This window comes from Stegostoma tigrinum, chromosome 23, assembly GCF_030684315.1.
Source record: "Stegostoma tigrinum isolate sSteTig4 chromosome 23, sSteTig4.hap1, whole genome shotgun sequence".
Taxonomy (NCBI): domain Eukaryota; kingdom Metazoa; phylum Chordata; class Chondrichthyes; order Orectolobiformes; family Stegostomatidae; genus Stegostoma; species Stegostoma tigrinum.
The window spans coordinates 34,030,417-34,049,207 of record NC_081376.1 but is presented as its reverse complement, the minus strand read 5'-3'; the positions used below and the strand labels follow the sequence as shown (position 1 = coordinate 34,049,207).

The window sequence follows — 18,791 nt, the reverse complement described above, 5'->3', positions numbered from 1 at the left end:
GAATTTGAGCATTGTTAAACATGAAATATCAATGTGTTTGGCCATCATTCTCCAAGTCTGCCTGGACTAGAGTTTGTGTAAACAAATTAAATAACGACTTTACCTGCAGGAAGACAGTTCCTTCTGGAAGGCACCATCTTGGTTTGTAAATGTCCACAAGGATGAGACACGCCTGATCGGGCAAGAGTGCAGCCGAGTCTGAACCAAAATATCCCACCCCTCTGTCACCAGGCACTCCTGGAATTCTTCAGATTCACCCACCTCACATGCCCATTGACCGAGCGGCTGTGTGTCTTTGGCCAGTGGGGGATCACTCCATTAAACCTGGACTCACTGCTGCTCCCAAAGGGAGTACCTGTTGGATTCACTTTGCTTAGCTCCATTTGAATATCACTTGAGGAGGAAGGTGGCAGTGTCGCTGTGCCTTCAAAATACCTCCCAACCCAAATCAGACCACTGGGGATTAGGAAGAAGCTCAGTTAATAGCAGAAGAAGTTCAGGATGTTTTATCTAAATTATTCAATGGGCTCTCCCATCCTCATCACCCAAAGCCAAACAAATCTTTTCTAAAGGTGCACAACTAACAAAGTTATCAATCAACAGCTAAGTACTTCCTCAGATACTGAACCAATCTGTGCTCACATGCAGCAAGACTTAACCAACACTTAGGCTTGGGCTGATGAGCAGCAAATAAAATTCATGCCAAACAATTGCAAGACAATGACCGTCTTGAACAATATGCAATTTAATCATCTTCCCCACGACATTCAACAATAATGCGATCACTGAATCCTCAGTACTAATGTCCTGGAGACATTTGACTAGACATGTCACTGGACCAATGATATAAATATTGTGGTCAGAGAATAAGGTCAGAGACTGTAATTTCTGCAGCCAGTAGCTCAACTCTAGATCACTCAAAGCCTGTCCATTATCCTAATGCACAAGTCCTGAACCTTCTCCATTTACTTTAATGCTTGTGACTTCCAGCATCAAGAAGCTCAATACCATCCAGGGAAAAATAAAACCCACTCGACTGGCACCCTTAAACATTGATTTCCATTAACACTGGCTCACTGTTGATCTAGAAAACAATTGCAAACATTCACCCAGGTTTTGTCGACAGCATCTTCCAAACCTGCAAACTCCAGCACCTTGAAGGACAAGGGCAACATATAATTGGGAAGACCCCATGTGCTAGTTCCGCTCCAAATGATGTGACATCCTAACTTTGAACTATATTGCCTTTCTTCCACTGCCACTAGATAAAAATGGCGGAACGCTATCTGAATGGATTGGAAAAGTTTCAGAAGGTGGCTCATTGCCTTGCTTGTAAGGAAGCCTGAAATGTATTAGTGGATACTGTAGTATCCTTTTCCAATGTCACGCAGGCACAGAAAAAGTCACACACAAAGAGGGAACTAGAACAACCCATCCCGACCACTAAGTAATCTAGATTTGTGATAGGGTTATCTTGGCCAGAAAGAGAAGCAGACTGAAGAGAAAAATCTATGATCCGTCCAATCCCCTCCACACAGGGTACCAAAGATCAGGAACATGGCAACACCAGGAGTAACAAGTTGGAGACCTCATCAAAAAGTGGGAAAGGAACTACAATCTCTTACAAGAAATCATAAAATGCAACTTGCAGATTTATAGCACATGTAATATAGTAAAATGACCCAAGGTGCTTCACAGGAGCATTAGCAAACAAAATTAGACACTGAAGCACACAAGGCTATATTAGGGCAGATGACCAAATGCTTGGTCTATCAGGTAGGGTATAAAACACATCATAATAGAGCAGACAAAAGCAGATAGATGTTGAGAGGGTATTTCAGCATTTAGGGTCTGTCCACTGGAAATAGGGCCATTAATGTTGAGGAGATTAAAACTGGGGCTGGGTAAGAGATTAGAATTCGAGGAGCACAGGGAGTTAGAGGGTTTTAGAGCCTGATGCGATACATCAAGTGTAAGGCTGTGGAGAGAGTTGAAAATAACTTGGTCGCACAAAACAATGCAAGCTTGATCAGATCTTTTGGAAAGCTGGAAGCAGGACTGAAAGTAAAGCTCTCCTCCCTCCTGTTTAAGAGAATATAATCATTACTTGTTTTTGAACACTTGTCCTGTGCCACCCTGTAACAAAGAGGCACTTAGCAACGTGGGCACAGCTAATGGCACTGAAGCAGTCCTGAGTAAGGGGGGTCTACACAGCCAGAGCCCACCTGGCCTGCACAGGAGAAATAGCCACATTCAGTCATCCCAGCTATCCAGGCCTTGGAGCAACACGCCATCCAGTCAGCTCTCCTTGGGAAGGACTGCAGTTACATATACATCTCCCCATCAGATTTGCAGTTTAGCTCACCCTGAATCCAGCAACATCTCATCACAAGAACTGAGTAGTCACTGGGGCAGCAGCAGCTAGTCACTTTATATGTCATCCACTTTAATCCTAGTGAGGCTCACTGTAACATTTACCATGTAAACAGCTGTGTCATGATTAATACAGACTCAGATTTGAAATGCTTGTGGTGCTGTCCCTGCCTGTGAGCCAGGAGGGCTGGGTTCACATCCCAGCTCCTCCAGGGGTATGCAACAACATCCTTAAATCAAGTTGATTAGGAAACTATCTAGTCCTGCCAGCCTATGAAGGATAAATTGTTCTCAACTCTCACATTCTCTCCTTCCTTCCAGGAAAACAGCAGGTTTGGGAGATTCCTAAATCTTTAACGGAGTTTGCAGTTACCGAACACGCTGCCATGTGCATGAATATAACACGGTCCTGGAAACCCGCGCCCAGGAAGTGACTGTGATCCCTGTTGATCTAATGGGAACCTACAGCGGACGGTTGTGATATTTCATGTACCCACGATGGACCAGCCCTGCTTCTTTCTCAGAAACCGATTCTTACCGAGAGTTCGAGGCGCTGGAAGTTGTAGGAATATTGTCGCAGTGGGACTTGTCGCCGATCTTCAGTGGGGAAATACTCCTGTTACTGTAATGACTGCACTGGGGAGGTCCAGCTAGTAATCCAGGTACCTCTGACGTACAGGTACGGACGGGGGTTATCCTGCTCATGTTGCACGCTGAACGGTAAGAGGAGGAATTTCAGTTATTATAAAACAAAGAGCTGCAGATGCCGGCAATTTTAGATACTCCTACGACTTTTCACTGTAGCGCCCATTCTTCACCTGTAAAACTAGCAGGAGCGCTGTAAGCACGTCAACATGGTTCCAGTTCATAACACCAACTCCAGCTCATAACAGTTGGCTGCTTTTCTGATCAAGATCTATCCTCTTCAAACGGTCACTTCAAACGGTATTTCAGATGCTGCCACAATAACCCAATATTTTTAACATCTTTTGTTATTATTTCAGAAACCATTAAGTTTCAAGCTAATTTTATTTCTTGCTGTTTTCTTTGTGTATGTAACTTTTTTTAACATCAGCAACATTTATGTTCTTGATAATGATTTTCATGTTGAAAGTATTTCTCTTATATGTGTTGAACTGACGTTCTTTATTGTTGGTGCGGATTCTTCTCTGGAAGGAGGGGAGAGATTCCTGTCTAGACTTGACCTTCCTAATCCTCTCAATAGCTAATTGTAGATTTGACTTTGTTGTAGCTGTTTGTACACTGTACAATTCAGCAGACGGCCATTCAGTCCATGGTGGCTGTACCAGCCCACCCAATGAGCATCTCAGCTGTTACCATTTTCCTGTCCAGACCTCATAATCCTGCACACCCATTCTCTTCAAATAACTACCTAACTCGATTCTTGAAAGCCTCCATTAAACTTGCATCCATCACACTCTCAGACAGCGCATTCCAGACACTGACCACTCAGCGTGTGAAAAACGATTTTCCATGTCTTTGATTCTTTTACAAATTACTTCAAATCTGTGCAATTTCATTCTTGATCCTCTCCTCGAACATTTTCTCAGTCCTAACCACTCATGATTTTGAATATCTAATCAGATCTCTCTCAGCCTTTTTCAAGGAGAACAGTCCCAGGATCACCAACCTATCTTCCCAATTGAAGTTCCTCATCCCTGGAACTAACTTTCTTCGCTTGTTGTGCTGCAATCTCACTTAATTTATCTTTAGATCCTTCTGAAGTGGAGGAGGTCCCTCCACCACCACAGACTTTCTCCAGTGGTGTAGCTGGTTTATTTGTTTGCCTCGTTGTTGCATCTTGGAATCTGAACTGTCTTCAATCTTGACAGTAATCTGAAAACAGTTCACACAATGACAGCTTGCTGTCTCTTTTACATAATTAATCTCTAACCTCATAATGGATCAGTGGTTAGCACTGCAGTCTCACAGTGCCAGGGACTCGGCTTCAATTCCAGCCTCAGCTAACTGTCTGTGGGGAGTTTGCACATTCTCCCTGTGTCTGCGTGGGTTTCCTCTGGGTGCTCCGGTTTCCTCCCACGGTCCAAAGATGTGCAGGCTAGGTGGATCGGCCATGCTAAATTGCCCATAGTGTTCAGGGGGTGTGTGGGTTGTAGGAGGATGGATCTGGGTGGGATGCTTCAAGGGGCGGTGTGGACTTGTTGGGCCGAAGGGCCTGTTTCCACACTGTAAGGAATCTAATCTAAAGGGATTCTGCTTGTTGTCCACATTCTGCCACCATCTTAAATAACACATTCAAATATTCTGCTGACATGTCCTTCACTCCCAGAGCACTTAACATTCCCAATCCTCTGATTCAATACTGAAATAAATTTTTAATCCGTTTCATACATTTTGTACATAAATTTCAGATCTATACAACAACAAAAACAAAGTTGCTGGAAAAGCACGGCAGGTCTGGCAGCATCTGTGAAGGAAAAAAACAGAGCAAATGTTAACTCCGATCTTTTCTTCACAGATGCTGCCAGACCTGCTGAGCTTTTTCACAACTTTGTTTTTGTTCCTGATTTACAGCATCTGCGGTTCTTTTGTTTTTTTAAATTCAGATCTATACAGGCTTGCTTACGTAACAATGTGCATTTTTGGTTTGGGTAGCATGCAATCTTTCAGAGATCTCTCCTTCTCTTTCAGCTTTGCAATGGGACCAGATCGCGCCATTCTACCTCCTCTGACTGAATGAGACTGCTGGTCCTGTGACTGCTATAACATCACAAGCGCCCACTGACCACTGCATTAGCATACTAGTACTTTATTTGTTAATTTCTCCAAGGAGTATGATTTGTTCACTTCCCAACCATCAAATGTAGAGCAATTAATTGGGCAGGACAGTTGAACGTTATATGATGACACCTCTAAGAACACATTAAACCAGAGCTGAAAATTCTGGAAGCAAATCGTCCAATTGTATATGCCAACTCACCTTCTCCATCAACAATCTGCTCTCAGGGAATCCCTACAGTGGGAGGGCAGGCTATTCAGCCTGTCGAGTCCATACCAACCTTCTGACAGGCATCCCACCACGCCCCCCCCCCATCCAACCCTGTCCCTGTAACCCTGCCTTTTACATGGCTAATCCACCTAGTCTGCACTTCTTTGGACTGTGAGACCACAGCACCTACAGTAAACCCACACAGACATGGTGAGAATGTGCAAACTCCATACAGACAGTTGCCAGTGAGTGAGATCAAACCCAGGTCCCTGCTGCTATGAGGAAGCAGTGCTAACCACTTAGCCACTGTGCTGCTCTCTGCTACTCCCTTCTCTCAATAATCCGACCACTGCCCTGACTTTCTCCCTGTGGATCCTTCCACCCTACCAGCTCCAGTCTGCACTAAAATTGCTTCCTTTCTGTTCATACATTTTACTTCTTCCCAACTGCTTCTCCATCCCCTCACCTCCTGCTCAGATATTTGAGTGCATGTGAGGTACACCAAACAAATTGCAATATGGTTACTGAAGGAAACAGAGGCACAAACGTTTTATTCACTCTGAATTCATATTGTTCATTTTAATCTTTCATACAAAGTACAAAAGTTACAAATCATTTATCAAGTATCAAAGAATACACATCTAAAAAACTAAAGTATAAATTATTCACATAATTCATCAAAATTACAGTCACTAAGAAATAAAACATTTTCAAATACAGCATGGAATCACAGAAAGGGAAGTTGGAAGTTTACTGAGTGAATCTTACAGATGTACTTGTTTCCTGGCATTGCCTTGTGAAGTTAGTTCCACATCACAATAGATGTGAGGGTCCTTTTAGAAAGAATTATATTTGAGTTATGCTAATGCATGGTGATTGTTGTTACAGAGCTTTCAGCAAGATCCCACATTAGGTTATCACTAATCTGATTAGCTAGTAGTGGTTGAAGGAAGAATGTTGGCTAGAGCACTGGGAAAATTTCCCCTGCTCTGCTTTGAATTGTACTCGGGAATCCTTTTCTGTGAACAAATAGACAGGGCTTCAGTTTAAGGTCTTATTTAAATACCCATATTTTCGACAGTGCAGTGCTCTCTCAGTGTCAGAACAGTGGGAGTACCTGCAGTTGAGTGAGAATGAAAGACATGCTGGCTTTGGAGGTGGTACAGAGCAGAAACACCAAAAATGATATCAGCCATTCAGGGCTTAAACGAAGAAGTGATAAGGGGAGGTTACATAGTTCTAGTTTGTATTCTCAAGTTTTGGTGGCTAAGGAGTGATCTAATCTAAGTACTTAATATGACAAAGAGATTTGATAGGTTTCATAGAGAAACAACGGTGTCTAGTGAATAAAAGTAGAAGACACTGGTTTCAATTCATTCTGTTTTGGCATGACCGACTCATGCTGTGCTTTAAGTTCCATTTTCTGTTCGATCTGGTTTCTTTTGTTTTTCCAAAAGTAAGTGTCTGGTGAAAATGAAAAGAACCAGTTACACCAACTAGAGCTTAGTATACTGCGTTACACAGTCCATCAATAGCATTATCACTATATTAATCTGGCCTGCCCATATTTGCATTGTGCTAAGCTTTACTCCCATTGCAAAAGGGGCTCCACTATGAAATGCCATCGCACTGATTGACTGAATCTGATGAAATTAATCATAAACAGCATGGAAGGTAACTGGAGTCAGAATCAGGGGAACTAACCTGAAGGATTTAGCTTGTGTTAGAAATCGTCTTGCTTTATTTATTTCTCTGGAAAGCTTCTTTAAATCGTCACCCTCAAATGCAGGTAGATTAGGATTCTGCAACCAGAAAATGTAGCATGTTAAAACAAGAAATTCACCTAGGATCTCTGGTGGTGACACTCACCTTGAAACAGGCAACAGGTTACTTTCCAAATGTTGCAAATGTCACACCAGCCGTGACATGCTGCAAGGGTCCATCCATTTTAAAGTATTGCTGCAGCAAAAATTTGTAAATATGGTTGTGTTCAGTGGCAGAACGGAGATGATTGACAGGGAAATGACCCAAATGATGCCTGGAGACCACAATGCTGCAAGTAGCTGGGATTGGTTCTACGGGGGTCTTCAGTTGCATAACAATGACGATCCACCATTCGAGGAGGAATAACCCCACCCTTAACTGGAAGACGTTGCTGTGAGTTCATTCACAAATTCTGATTGGGGTAGATTGCAAAGCCTCTGTTTGCTACATGGCTAAACTCTGCTAAAAGTGCAGCGTTGCCTTAAGTTCATTTGCTGACATACTGCAGTCAGCACTCAGCATGTATGAATAAATCATTGATCAATGAGGGCATTAGATTACAGCAAATAATTTAAAAGAAATGTCAGTAACATACGTCTTCATCTGCAAACCCTCCTGCGAGCATTTTGTGTGCTGCCAGCTGCCCATCAACAGCTCCATGGCAACGGTGGAAACGGCCTCCAGTCTGTGCTGCTAACTTCTTGAGGAACTCATTTGCTGTGCTGTCATCAAGGGGAACCAGAAAATAATTGTCAAAGGCACAAAAGTCTGCTTAAAGTTAGTATAGATTCAGGAATAGCATGGAGCAACTGGAGGGCAGTTATCATCAACAGTTTTCCACTGATCTTCAGAAATCTTCAGTCAGAAAGAATGGATTTATCTTACTTGCTTTTAAAGGGGACGTGAAAGCACAGCGGTGATGTCACTGGACTAGTCATTCTGTCTTACAGTCTGGGAACAGGGGTTCACGGCAGCTGGTCGAATTTAAATTCACATTAAAAAAAATTCGAATGATAAAAGATGGTCTCAGCGATGGTGACCATGAAAACTACCACTGATTGTTGGGAACAAAGTCCCATTTGGTCTTTTGAGGAAGGAAACCTTACCCATTCTGGCCCCCATTAAACACCAGATAAACAGAAATGTGGTTGATTCCTAACTGCCCTCCGAAATGGCCATCAGTTCAAGGGCAATTAGGCAGGGCAACAATGCTGACCTTGCCAGAGACACCCACATCCTACGAGAAAGAATAAAAGAAATGTATCCAAGCCATTTGCCTTACCTACTGCATTTTCACATTCTGATCACTTAATCAGAACTATCAACATCCTTTCTCCCCCCGTACTCCACTGACACCCACTGTTGCTTAAATGCTGCCCCCTCTACATTTCACATCATCACTGATGAAGAGTCATCTAGAATTGAAAAGAGATTATGGGAATTTCCCATAACACATCCCTCACATCCTGTCCCCGCTATAACTGCTAAAAGAGAATCCCCCTAGTCCTCACATACCACCCCACCAACCTACGGATACAATGCATCATCCTCCAACACTTCCGCCATCTACAATCCGACTCCACCACCAAAGACATTTTTCCATCCCCACCCTTGTCTGCCTTCCGGAGAGACCACTCTCTCCGCGACTCCCTTGTCCACTCCACACTCCCCTCCAACCCCACCACACCCGGCACCTTCTCCTGCAATCGCAGGAAGTGCTACACCTGCCCCCACACCTCCTCCCTCACCCCCATCTCAGGCCCCAAGATGACTTTCCACATCAAGCAGATGTTCACCTGCACATCTGCCAGTGTGTTATACTGCATCCGCTGTACCTGTTGTGGCTCCCTCTACATTGGGGAAACCAAGCGGAGGTTTGGGGACCACTTTGCAGAACACCTACGCTCGATCGCAACAAACAACTGCACCCCCCAGTTGCGAACCACTTTAACTCCCCCTCCCATTCCTTAAACGAAATGTCCATCATGGGCATCCTGCAGTGCCACAATGATGCCACCCGAAGGTTGCAGGAACAGCAACTCATATTCCGCTTGGGAATGCTGCAGCCCAATGGTATCAATGTGGATTTCACAAGCTTCAAAATCTGCCCTCCCCCCACTGCATCCCAAAACCAACCCAGCTCATCCCCACCTCCCTCACCTATCCCCTCCTCCCACATCAAGCCGCACCTCCATTCCTACCTCCCAACCTCATCCCGCCCTCTTGACCTGTCTGTCTTCCCCGGACTGACCTATCCCCTCCCTACCTCCCCACCCATACTCACCTCTACAGGCTCCATCCCCGCCCCTTTAACTTGTCTGTCTCCTCTCCAACTATCTTCTCCTCTATCCACCTTCAATCCTCCTCCCCCCCTCCCTATTTATTTCAGAACCCTGTCCCCATCCCCCTTTTCTGAAAAGGGTCCAGGCCCAAAACGTCAGCTTTTGTGCTCCTAAGATGCTGCTTGGCCTGCTGTGTTCATCCAGCTCCACACTTTGATATCTAGAATTGAAACATTAGTTTGCTCTCTCTCCATGGATGCTGCCTGACCTGCATTTGTTGTTTTCAGTATTACATGTTAACAGTGTATTCCATATTGTTACCATGCTCTGGGTAAAGAATCTTCTCCTGATCTCCCTATCAAACATGTTCACAAGAATATTGTATTCATCTACATTTTCTAATATCTATTTTTAAAACTAGGGTTATTATTTTAAATTGCTTTTAACCCAACTCCTTGATCATGAGTAAACATTTAAACGTTCTGTTTCATTTATGGTTTCAAGTTGATATTTGTTCTTCACAATTAACACGACCAAAAACAGTTTTACATGTTTGGAATTTTGAAGGTGTAATTTTAAAATGGTTTTTTTTTGTGTGAGCAAGCAATGCTGTGACTGACAACATGTGGCTGGGTGGTTTGCTGTCACCATCCTCATTTCCTGACTGGGTTGTCAGGGCCTACTTGGTCTAAATGGAACAGAAAAAGAAACTACTTGGTAGTTAACAGCAAGAGGCTCTTGTCGCTTGAGGGTACGTGATGGTCTAGTGGGACTTTGGCTGAACTGCTAGTCCAGAGAGCCAGATAAAAGGTTCAAATCCGGCAACAGAGGGTGGAATTTGAATTCAGTTGAAAAAAATCTGAAATTAAAAGTCTATTGATGACTATGAATCAATTGTTGGGAAAACCCATCTGGTTCACTAATGTGCTTCAGGGGAAGAAACTGCCATCCTTACCATGTCTGGCCTGCATGTGACTCCAGACCCACAGGTTGACTCTTGACACTTAACTGCCCTCTGGAGAATTAGGGATGGGCAATAAATGCTACCTAGCCAGTGATACCCTCATCCCGTGGATGAATAAATAAAATGTAATTCATTGCATGATAGAAATTAGTGACAAGTTACAAGAATAAATGTATACTATTACAAAGGCTGGCGGAGACTTGAGGTAACAAATCCATCCCCTTCAAGATCCTCAGATATTCCACCTTCCTTTATCAAAGGTCTTTAAATATCTGAATACGTTCAGAAACATTATTTTACTCGGTGTATAAAATCCCAAGATGTTTTCTAATTTCCTAATGTCAATTTTATGGTTTACGGCTCATATAGTTTTATTGCTTACATAGTTTTATTTATAGGGCTGTTATCTAATGTCTGAGCTTGTTCAAGAAGAGCAGCGCTTTAAATTATATATAAAATTAAACCTTGTGGAGATTTAATAAAAGCAGTTTGTCAAATTAAAGTGTGCCTTTTTGCTTCTGCAGCTGATTAGCTCCAGTGACCCTCTGTGGGACTTGGAGTGGCGTGGGATCAGGCAGGTAGAATGGGGAATCAGTCAGGCTTTTGAGTGGAGGCTAGAAAATCAGACAGGAGCAGAATATATGGTGTTTTGACAGTTGGGGGAATTTACAAACAACCCAGAGTGATGTTTGGGAAGAGGGAACGATCTTTCACCTGCAGTAAAAGCGAGGATAAGGATTGGGAGAACTGGTGGAGACTGATTGAAGTCAAATCAAAACCTGAAACTGAGTTTTTCTCTTTACATTTATCTTGACACCCCTGGTAAATTTTCCCTAAATTTCTGTTTCAATAGTCATGTTTAAAGTTGGACATACATGTGTAAAGGGAACATTTACAGGGCAATGGGAGAGTGGAACTAATTTTATAGTCCATTCCAAGAGCAGAACAAACATTTAGAATCATACAATCTCTACAATGTGGAAGCAGGCCATTTGGCCCATTGAGTCTGCAACAACCCACTGAAAAGCATCCACTCAGACCTACCCTCTTACCCTATCTGTGTAAATCTACATTTCCCATGGCTCATTCTCCTAGCCTGCACATCCCTGGACACTATGGGAAATTTAGCATGGCCAATTCATCTAATCTGCACATCTTTGGACTAAAGAAGCTGAATAGCTTCTATGTTCTGTGGTAAGACCATCCATGTTTTAAATCGCACTCAAATAAGTCATCACAAACATGTAACACGTTCAGGCAATATAATTCCACAGCAGAGCATAGGGTCATATCTCAGGGAAACACATGGTGGTCAGTCAATTCAGTGACTCACCTGTCTGTACAATTGAAGGAAATGGTGTGAATTTTGACACCTCGCCCCTCATTCATTTGTTGAGTTTCCTTCAGGATGAGACTACAGCTGGAGTCTGGCTTTCCATCAGTCAGCAGGTATATCCCTTGCACATCCGAAAACTGAAAGGCCCTCTATAATAATAAACAACTTTGAGGAATCTTTACTAGAAATGCTTATAGTAACAATAGAAACAGAAGGAAAGCAGGCGCAGTTCCTGCCAGGTGGTTGTTGAAACATCAGCCTCCAATGCAATGATGTAGGGGATGACTATAGTTAGGCATCGGGCTGATGAAACCTTCACCCATGCTTTAGTTTTACTGCCAGTCTCAACAGTTCAAACACTCTCTTATCTGGCCTCCTACCCTCTGTACAGTCAAGCTCATTCTTGGCTCTGCTGTTCCCATCCTAACTCTCATCAAATCTCTTTTACCCATCACTCCTGTGCTTAGAACATAGAACATAGAACATAGAACAGTACAGCACAGAACAGGCCCTTCAGCCCACAATGTTGTGCCGACCATTGATCCTCATGTATGCACCCTCAAATTTCTGTGACCATATGCATGTCCAGCAGTTTCTTAAATGACCCCAATGACCTTGCTTCCACAACTGCTGCTGGCAACGCATTCCATGCTCTCACAACTCTCTGCGTAAAGAACCTGCCTCTGACATCCCCTCTATACTTTCCACCAACCAGCTTAAAACTATGACCCCTCGTGCTAGCCATTTCAGCCCTGGGAAATAGTCTCTGGCTATCAACTCTATCTATGCCTCTCATTATCTTGTATACCTCAATTAGGTCCCCTCTCCTCCTCCTTTTCTCCAATGAAAAGAGACCGAGCTCAGTCAACCTCTCTTCATAAGATACGCCCTCCAGTCCAGGCAGCATCCTGGTAAACCTCCTCTGAACCCTCTCCAAAGCATCCACATCTTTCCTATAATAGGGCGCCCAGAACTGGACGCAGTATTCCAAGTGCGGTCTAACCAAAGTTTTATAGAGCTGCAACAAGATCTCACGACTCTTAAACTCAATCCCCCTGTTAATGAAAGCCAAAACACCATATGCTTTCTTAACAACCCTGTCCATTTGGGTGGCCATTTTAAGGGATCTATGTATCTGCACACCAAGATCCCTCTGTTCCTCCACGCTGCCAAGAATCCTATCCTTAATCCTGTACTCAGCTTTCAAATTCGACCTTCCAAAATGCATCACCTCGCATTTATCCAGGTTGAACTCCATCTGCCACCTCTCAGCCCATCTCTGCATCCTGTCAATGTCCCGCTGCAGCCTACAACAGCCCTCTACACTGTCAACGACACCTCCGACCTTTGTGTCGTCTGCAAACTTGCTGACCCATCCTTCAATTCCCTCGTCCAAGTCATTAATAAAAATTACAAACAGTAGAGGCCCAAGGACAGAGCCCTGTGGAACTCCACTCACCACTGAATACTGATGTATTACATTGCTTCTGGTCTGTCAACAGCTCAGTTTTCAAATCCCACCATGGCCTTGCCCTGATAGCTTTGCACCTTCTCTACTACTCTGCCCTCTCAATGCATCTCTGTCTTTGTTTCTATAATTCTGGTACATCTCAGATTTTCATCACTCCAACACTAACTCCAGCTGCCAGGAACTCAGTCCCCGTCATCAAACCTGCTCACTTCTCGCCCCTCTTTAAAACCCATGTCTAACAAAACTCTTGGTCAAAAGCCCTAAAATTTCTTTATCTGCTTTGGTGCCCAAGTTAGTTTAACAAGTCCTGTGAAGAAACCTGGGGTGTTGAACTATTTTAATGGGGTGCAATGTAAATACAACTAGCTGTTATTTTTGCTGTCTGGTTAAGGGAAGAGGAAATCTAAAGAAACAAAAGCAAGGCTTTGGGCAATAAGGTTCCAGTGTTGATCAAGCACCTTTGACATGTTCATTTGTACCTTGCCAATAAGGTTGTAAAAGGGAGAACAGATTGGGATTGGTCAGGTCTACGTGACCACCTGGCTCCTCTGCCAGCCTGACATGTTGCTAAGGCTCAGATTTGACATGGCTGAGAATCTGAAAGGTCCTTAAGGACACTGACTACGTATCGGCATCAGCATTCTGCAATGCTGCCAATCTGAGTGTAAAACCTCACAAACATCCCAATTACAAAGGCATAAGAACATAGATGGGTGTGGAAAGGCAGCAGTTCCATCAAACCAGCCAGAGCGGAGTGATGAAATACTGCGACAGGCTCCTATTGAGTCTTCATCTGAATCCCCCCTCCCTCAATAGCCCACCCTGCAGGTTATCATTAAGGACAAAAACAGACGAGAAATGTAGATTTCATATGAGGGAAAACAAACATCTGGAAAATCCCTTTCCTACTTCACCATATGAAGTGATCTCAGTGTCTGTGGCAGAGAGTCAGAGTCCATCACACCAGCTGGTTACACAGTCCAGAGGCTCACCCATCCCCAGGAACGGAGGAATCTCCCAATTCCCAATCCATTCCTCTTCTGACCTGGTTTAATCCCATGCCTCCTGGTCATCCTCAATTTTTTAAACTGGATTTATCTCTTTTCATCAGCTGGTTAATTATAAGACATAGCTCTACATTGACACTGCCCCAAACTAAATGGACTCAGCAAACATTTGAACATCATTTTTGCACTTCACAAATGGCATCAACCATGCCAACAAATATGGGTTCTGTGATGGCAAGAGCTAAAACAAACCTTCGTAAAAGAAAAGCTGACCTGTAAGGCCTCCAGGGTGCACGTGTTTCCATGGGCAATGGTTCCTGAAGCCCACTGGACAGCATCGTGGCAAGTTTCATCTGTAGCCTCCACCAGGGATTCCCGCCAAGTGGTGACACGCTCAGCGAAACATAGCAAGTTAAAGCTGTGACAAAAACACTTTTGTGAACACCATGGAAATATAGTGACAAGGTCAGTGATTGGTGAACTCTGCTTCTCTCTCTCTACCTTACAGATTTATAAAATCATGAAGGGCATGAATAGGGAAAATAGGGAGGGTCTTTTCCCTGGGTGGGGGAGTCCAAAACTGCAGGGGATAGGTTTAAAGTGAGAGGGGAAAGACATAAAAGGGACTGAAGCAACAACTTTTTCCACACAGAGGACGGTGCATACACAGAATACACTGCTGGAGGAAGTGATGGAGGCTGGTAAAATTACAACATTTACAAGGCATCTGGATGGGTATACGAATAGGAAGGGCTTAGAGGGATATGGGCCAAAGGCTGGCAAATCGGATTAAATTTATAGAAGGCCAGCATGGACAAGTTGGACCAAAAGGTTTGTTTCTGTGCCATATATCGTTATGACTCTATTACCAGTAATTTTCTACTTTTTTATTCCAGTCTTGGCTGTTTGGTGTTCCACCATACAACTGGTGGAAGGACAAGTTGGGAGGGGCATTAAAAAAATTATGGGATCCTCAGGCTTATAATTTGAAGCAACAAGTACAAAATCAAGGACATTATGGATACCTTTATCAATCATTAGCTTGTGTTCAGTTCTGAGTACCACATTTTTGGAAGGTCTTGAAGACTGTGCAGAAGAGATCCATTAGAGTGGTACCAAGGAGGAGGGAGTTCGTAACATGAAGAAGCTGGGAATGTCCTCATCAGGGCAAGACTAAGGGATGGTTTCATAATGTTATTCCTAAAGGGAGATTTAGATTGGATAATTAAGGAAAAACTGTTTCCAGTGGCATAAATTTTGACAAACAAGGAATGCAAGTTTAGGAAACTTGGCAAATGAACTAGAGACAATGAGGAAAAATATCTTTTGCAGGGAATTATCATGATCCAAATATTCTGCCTTAAAGGGCATTGCAAGCAAATTCAACAGTAACTTTCGAAAGGGAATTGGATAAATATTCAAAGTGGGACATTTGCAGGGTCTAAGGAGAAAGAGCAGAGGAGTGAGATTAACTGGATGAGCCTCTGAAAGTGCCAACATTGGCACAGTGGGACAAATGGTCACCCTCTGTGCTGCAAGCTTCTATAACTCCACAAACAAATGTTCCAATTGTCATAGGTAAGAGTATCAAAGTTGGGGTGAATACTCAAATAAAAAAAGAACTGTTGATGCTGAAAATGTGAAACAACGGCAGACAGAGTTAGCAGGGCTAGCAACATGCGTGGAGAGAGTAAAACAGAGATAATATTTCAAGTCTAGTGATCTGTCAGTACAGGCTCTGAGAAAGAGTCACTAAATCTGAAATACTCTGTTTTCTCTCCATGGATGCTGCCGGACCTATTGAGTTTCTCCACAGCACTTTGTGTCTTTGTTGGGTTGAATACTTGTTCTGCATATGGTCTTTGTCAACTTGCACGAATTCTCTGCATTGAAGACCTGGCCCACAAGAATAACTTAATTTTCCTCCTAACCCCAAATATATTCTGCAGAGAAATAGCCAAAAAACATTGCAAAGCAAGAGAAATATTGAGGGAGTTAAAAAGGATCAAACTGAGCTATCTGAGCTTGTGAATCGTCAGTAGAAACCAGATTTCTCAGTGTATTATTCTTCAGCAAGAAATACAATCGATGGAGGAATCGGGGCAATGTATCCAGTAGGGCTGAGAGATAGGCATACCAGTTTGTACAGATCCCACTATAGTGCCTTTCCCCTCCAGCTTACCTGTGGCTGCCCTTCCTCAGCTGTTCCCAGATCAGTGAAGTGAGCTCATTTTTCAGGGCTGGCAGGTAAGGGCTTGTGGAGCCTGAGATATCCAGCAAAATACAGACTCTCTTCTCCAAGATTGTTCCAAACAGACATCTGCTTCCTACGCCAGGATATTTAAAGATTAAACATCAACACAGACAGACAATCACAGAGCAGAAAATCCACAGGACTGCAATGTTATACAAGCACAGAAAACAGGTCGCGCAGCATCTGTGGAGTAAAGAGTTAACGTTTTGCGTCTGTATGACTTTTCTTTAGCATTCTTCTGCTCTGAAGAGGATTCATTCTGGATTTGACATGTTAACTCCATTTCTCACCACAGATGCTGTTCGACATGCTGAGTTTCTCCAGCATCCACTGTTTTTAATTTCAGATCTCCAGCATCGGCAATATATTGCTTTTACAAGAAATAGCTTTCCTACTCTTGGCCAAAGCCACTTCACACAATAATCACAGAAATGCTGTCAGCTGGAACCCATATCCCAGCACTCACTCACCTACAAGTGGCCTCAAATTCGAAGATGTTATAAGCGTGTTTCAAACTCCCCTGCACCCTGTTCCCGACCTCTCCTATTTGAGCTCTACAATCCCCTTTGTTCACCCAATTTTGGCGTCCTGCACATATCTCCCCCACTTTGCACTACCATTAATGATGGTACCTTCAGTTACCATGATGCCATGGATCTGGATCACCCTCCCTAAACCTCCCCAGCTTGCTGTTCTGTTAAACATCATTGGGCATGCTGGGGTGTCGCTTATCGCAAGATCTCGTTTGGCTCCCAACTGAATTATGTCTGACTCATGCTGATAATGTTTTCCTAACTTAAAGACGATTAGAAAGATGTAAGTTGTTGTTGCTTTCATGTGGCCTTGTATTTACAGTGTCAGAGTGTGGGAGTGGGCAGTGGATTGAATTTAACTTACAGTCCCCACCTGACAGCAGCCACTGTAATCGCTGCAGGAATCGGCTCAGAGTTTGTTGCATTTGTTCAATGTATTCTTCTAGCTCATGCAGCTGTAAGTGTAGATGCTTCATCACACCCTGGAACAGAAACCATAATACCACTGGCTCAACCATCAGAAAATCTAACACCAAGTCCCAATCAACCCTGTGTTCCCAGTCACATCAAAACATTTCAAACTCCTAGACATCCAGTCACTTCCTTTGTTGGCCATGCCTCCTTGTGAAGACAGTAAAAAGGAGAAATGTACTGGCTGAGGGACACACGCTAGCTAAGAACATCAAGAGAACTTGCTGCTCTTTTTCTTAGAGGTTAAGAAGCCAAGCTGGACAAATGGAGTTAATGTACAATTAGACATGATCTGATTAGATGGTAAAACAAGTATGAGGGGCTGAATAGCCTCCTCTTCTTCCTACATTTCTAACTTCTTATAAAACAACTTCTCTGTTATGACAAACACAATCAGTTAAGACAGTATTTTACTATATCTACAGTATAAAAATATACACGTATTAAATCATATAGTTACAGGCGGAAAGGCCCACCCTTCCATTGTATTAGAACATAGAACATAGAACATTACAGCACAGTACAGGCCCTTCGGCCCTCGATGTTGTGCCGACCTGTCATACCAATCTCAAGCCCATCTAACCTACACTATTCCATGTACGTCCATATGCTTGTCCAATGACGACTTAAGTGTACCTAAAGTTGGCGAATCTACTACCGTTGCAGGCAAAGCATTCCATTCCCCTACTACTCTCTGAGTAAAGAAACTACCTCTGACATCTGTCCTATATCTTTCGCCCCTCAAATTAAAGCTATGCCCCCTCGTGCTCGCCATCACCATCCTAGGAAAAAGGCTCTCCCTATCCACCCTATCTAACCCTCTGATTATTTTATATGTCTCAATTAAGTCACCTCTCAACCTTCTTCTCACTAATGAAAACAGTGTCAAGTCCCTCAGCCTTTCCTCGTAGGACCTTCCCTCCATACCAGGCAACATCCTAGTAAATCTCCTCTGCACCCTTTCCAAAGCTTCCACATCCTTCTTATAATGCGGTGACCAGAACTGTACGCAATACTCCAAGTGCGGCCACACCAGAGTTTTGTACAGCTTCACCATTACCTCTTGGTTCCAGAACTCGATCGCTCTATTAATAAAAGCTAAAACAGTGTATGCCTTCTTAACAGCCCTGTCAACCTGCCAACTTTCAAGGATCTGCGTACATGGACACCGAGATCTCTCTGCTCATCTACACTGCTAAGAATCTTACCATTAGCCCTGTACTTTGCCTTCCAGTTACTCCTACCAAAGTGCATCACCTCACACTTGTCTGATTAAACTCCATTTGCCACCTTTCAGCCCAGCTCTGCAGTTTATCTATGTCTCTCTGCAACCTACAGCATCCTTCGTCACTATCCACAACTCCA

General features: G+C 43.4%; 2 protein-coding genes across 3 annotated transcripts in view; both read right to left on the bottom strand.

Annotated features, from left to right (window-relative positions):
• Positions 1 to 5,344, bottom strand: part of sdr42e2 (short chain dehydrogenase/reductase family 42E, member 2) — a 30,014-nt gene extending 24,670 nt beyond the window's left edge. The window contains 2 exon segments of the mRNA XM_059653870.1: positions 2,912 to 2,989; positions 5,336 to 5,344. Of these exon segments, the coding sequence (XP_059509853.1) occupies positions 2,912 to 2,989; positions 5,336 to 5,344 (87 nt within the window).
• A 617-nt stretch (positions 5,345 to 5,961) lies between these two features.
• The window catches only part of vwa3a (von Willebrand factor A domain containing 3A), a 41,955-nt gene continuing 29,125 nt past the window's right edge, over positions 5,962 to 18,791 (bottom strand). For both annotated transcript variants that reach the window (XM_048552759.2, XM_048552761.2), the window contains 7 exons: positions 17,329 to 17,437; positions 16,351 to 16,495; positions 14,442 to 14,586; positions 11,688 to 11,839; positions 7,704 to 7,830; positions 7,049 to 7,146; positions 5,962 to 6,808 (listed from right to left, as the gene is read on the bottom strand). In XM_048552759.2, the coding sequence (XP_048408716.2) occupies positions 6,754 to 6,808; positions 7,049 to 7,146; positions 7,704 to 7,830; positions 11,688 to 11,839; positions 14,442 to 14,586; positions 16,351 to 16,495; positions 17,329 to 17,437 (831 nt within the window). In that variant the 3' untranslated portion in view covers positions 5,962 to 6,753. The remainder of the gene's footprint in view (positions 6,809 to 7,048; positions 7,147 to 7,703; positions 7,831 to 11,687; positions 11,840 to 14,441; positions 14,587 to 16,350; positions 16,496 to 17,328; positions 17,438 to 18,791) is intronic.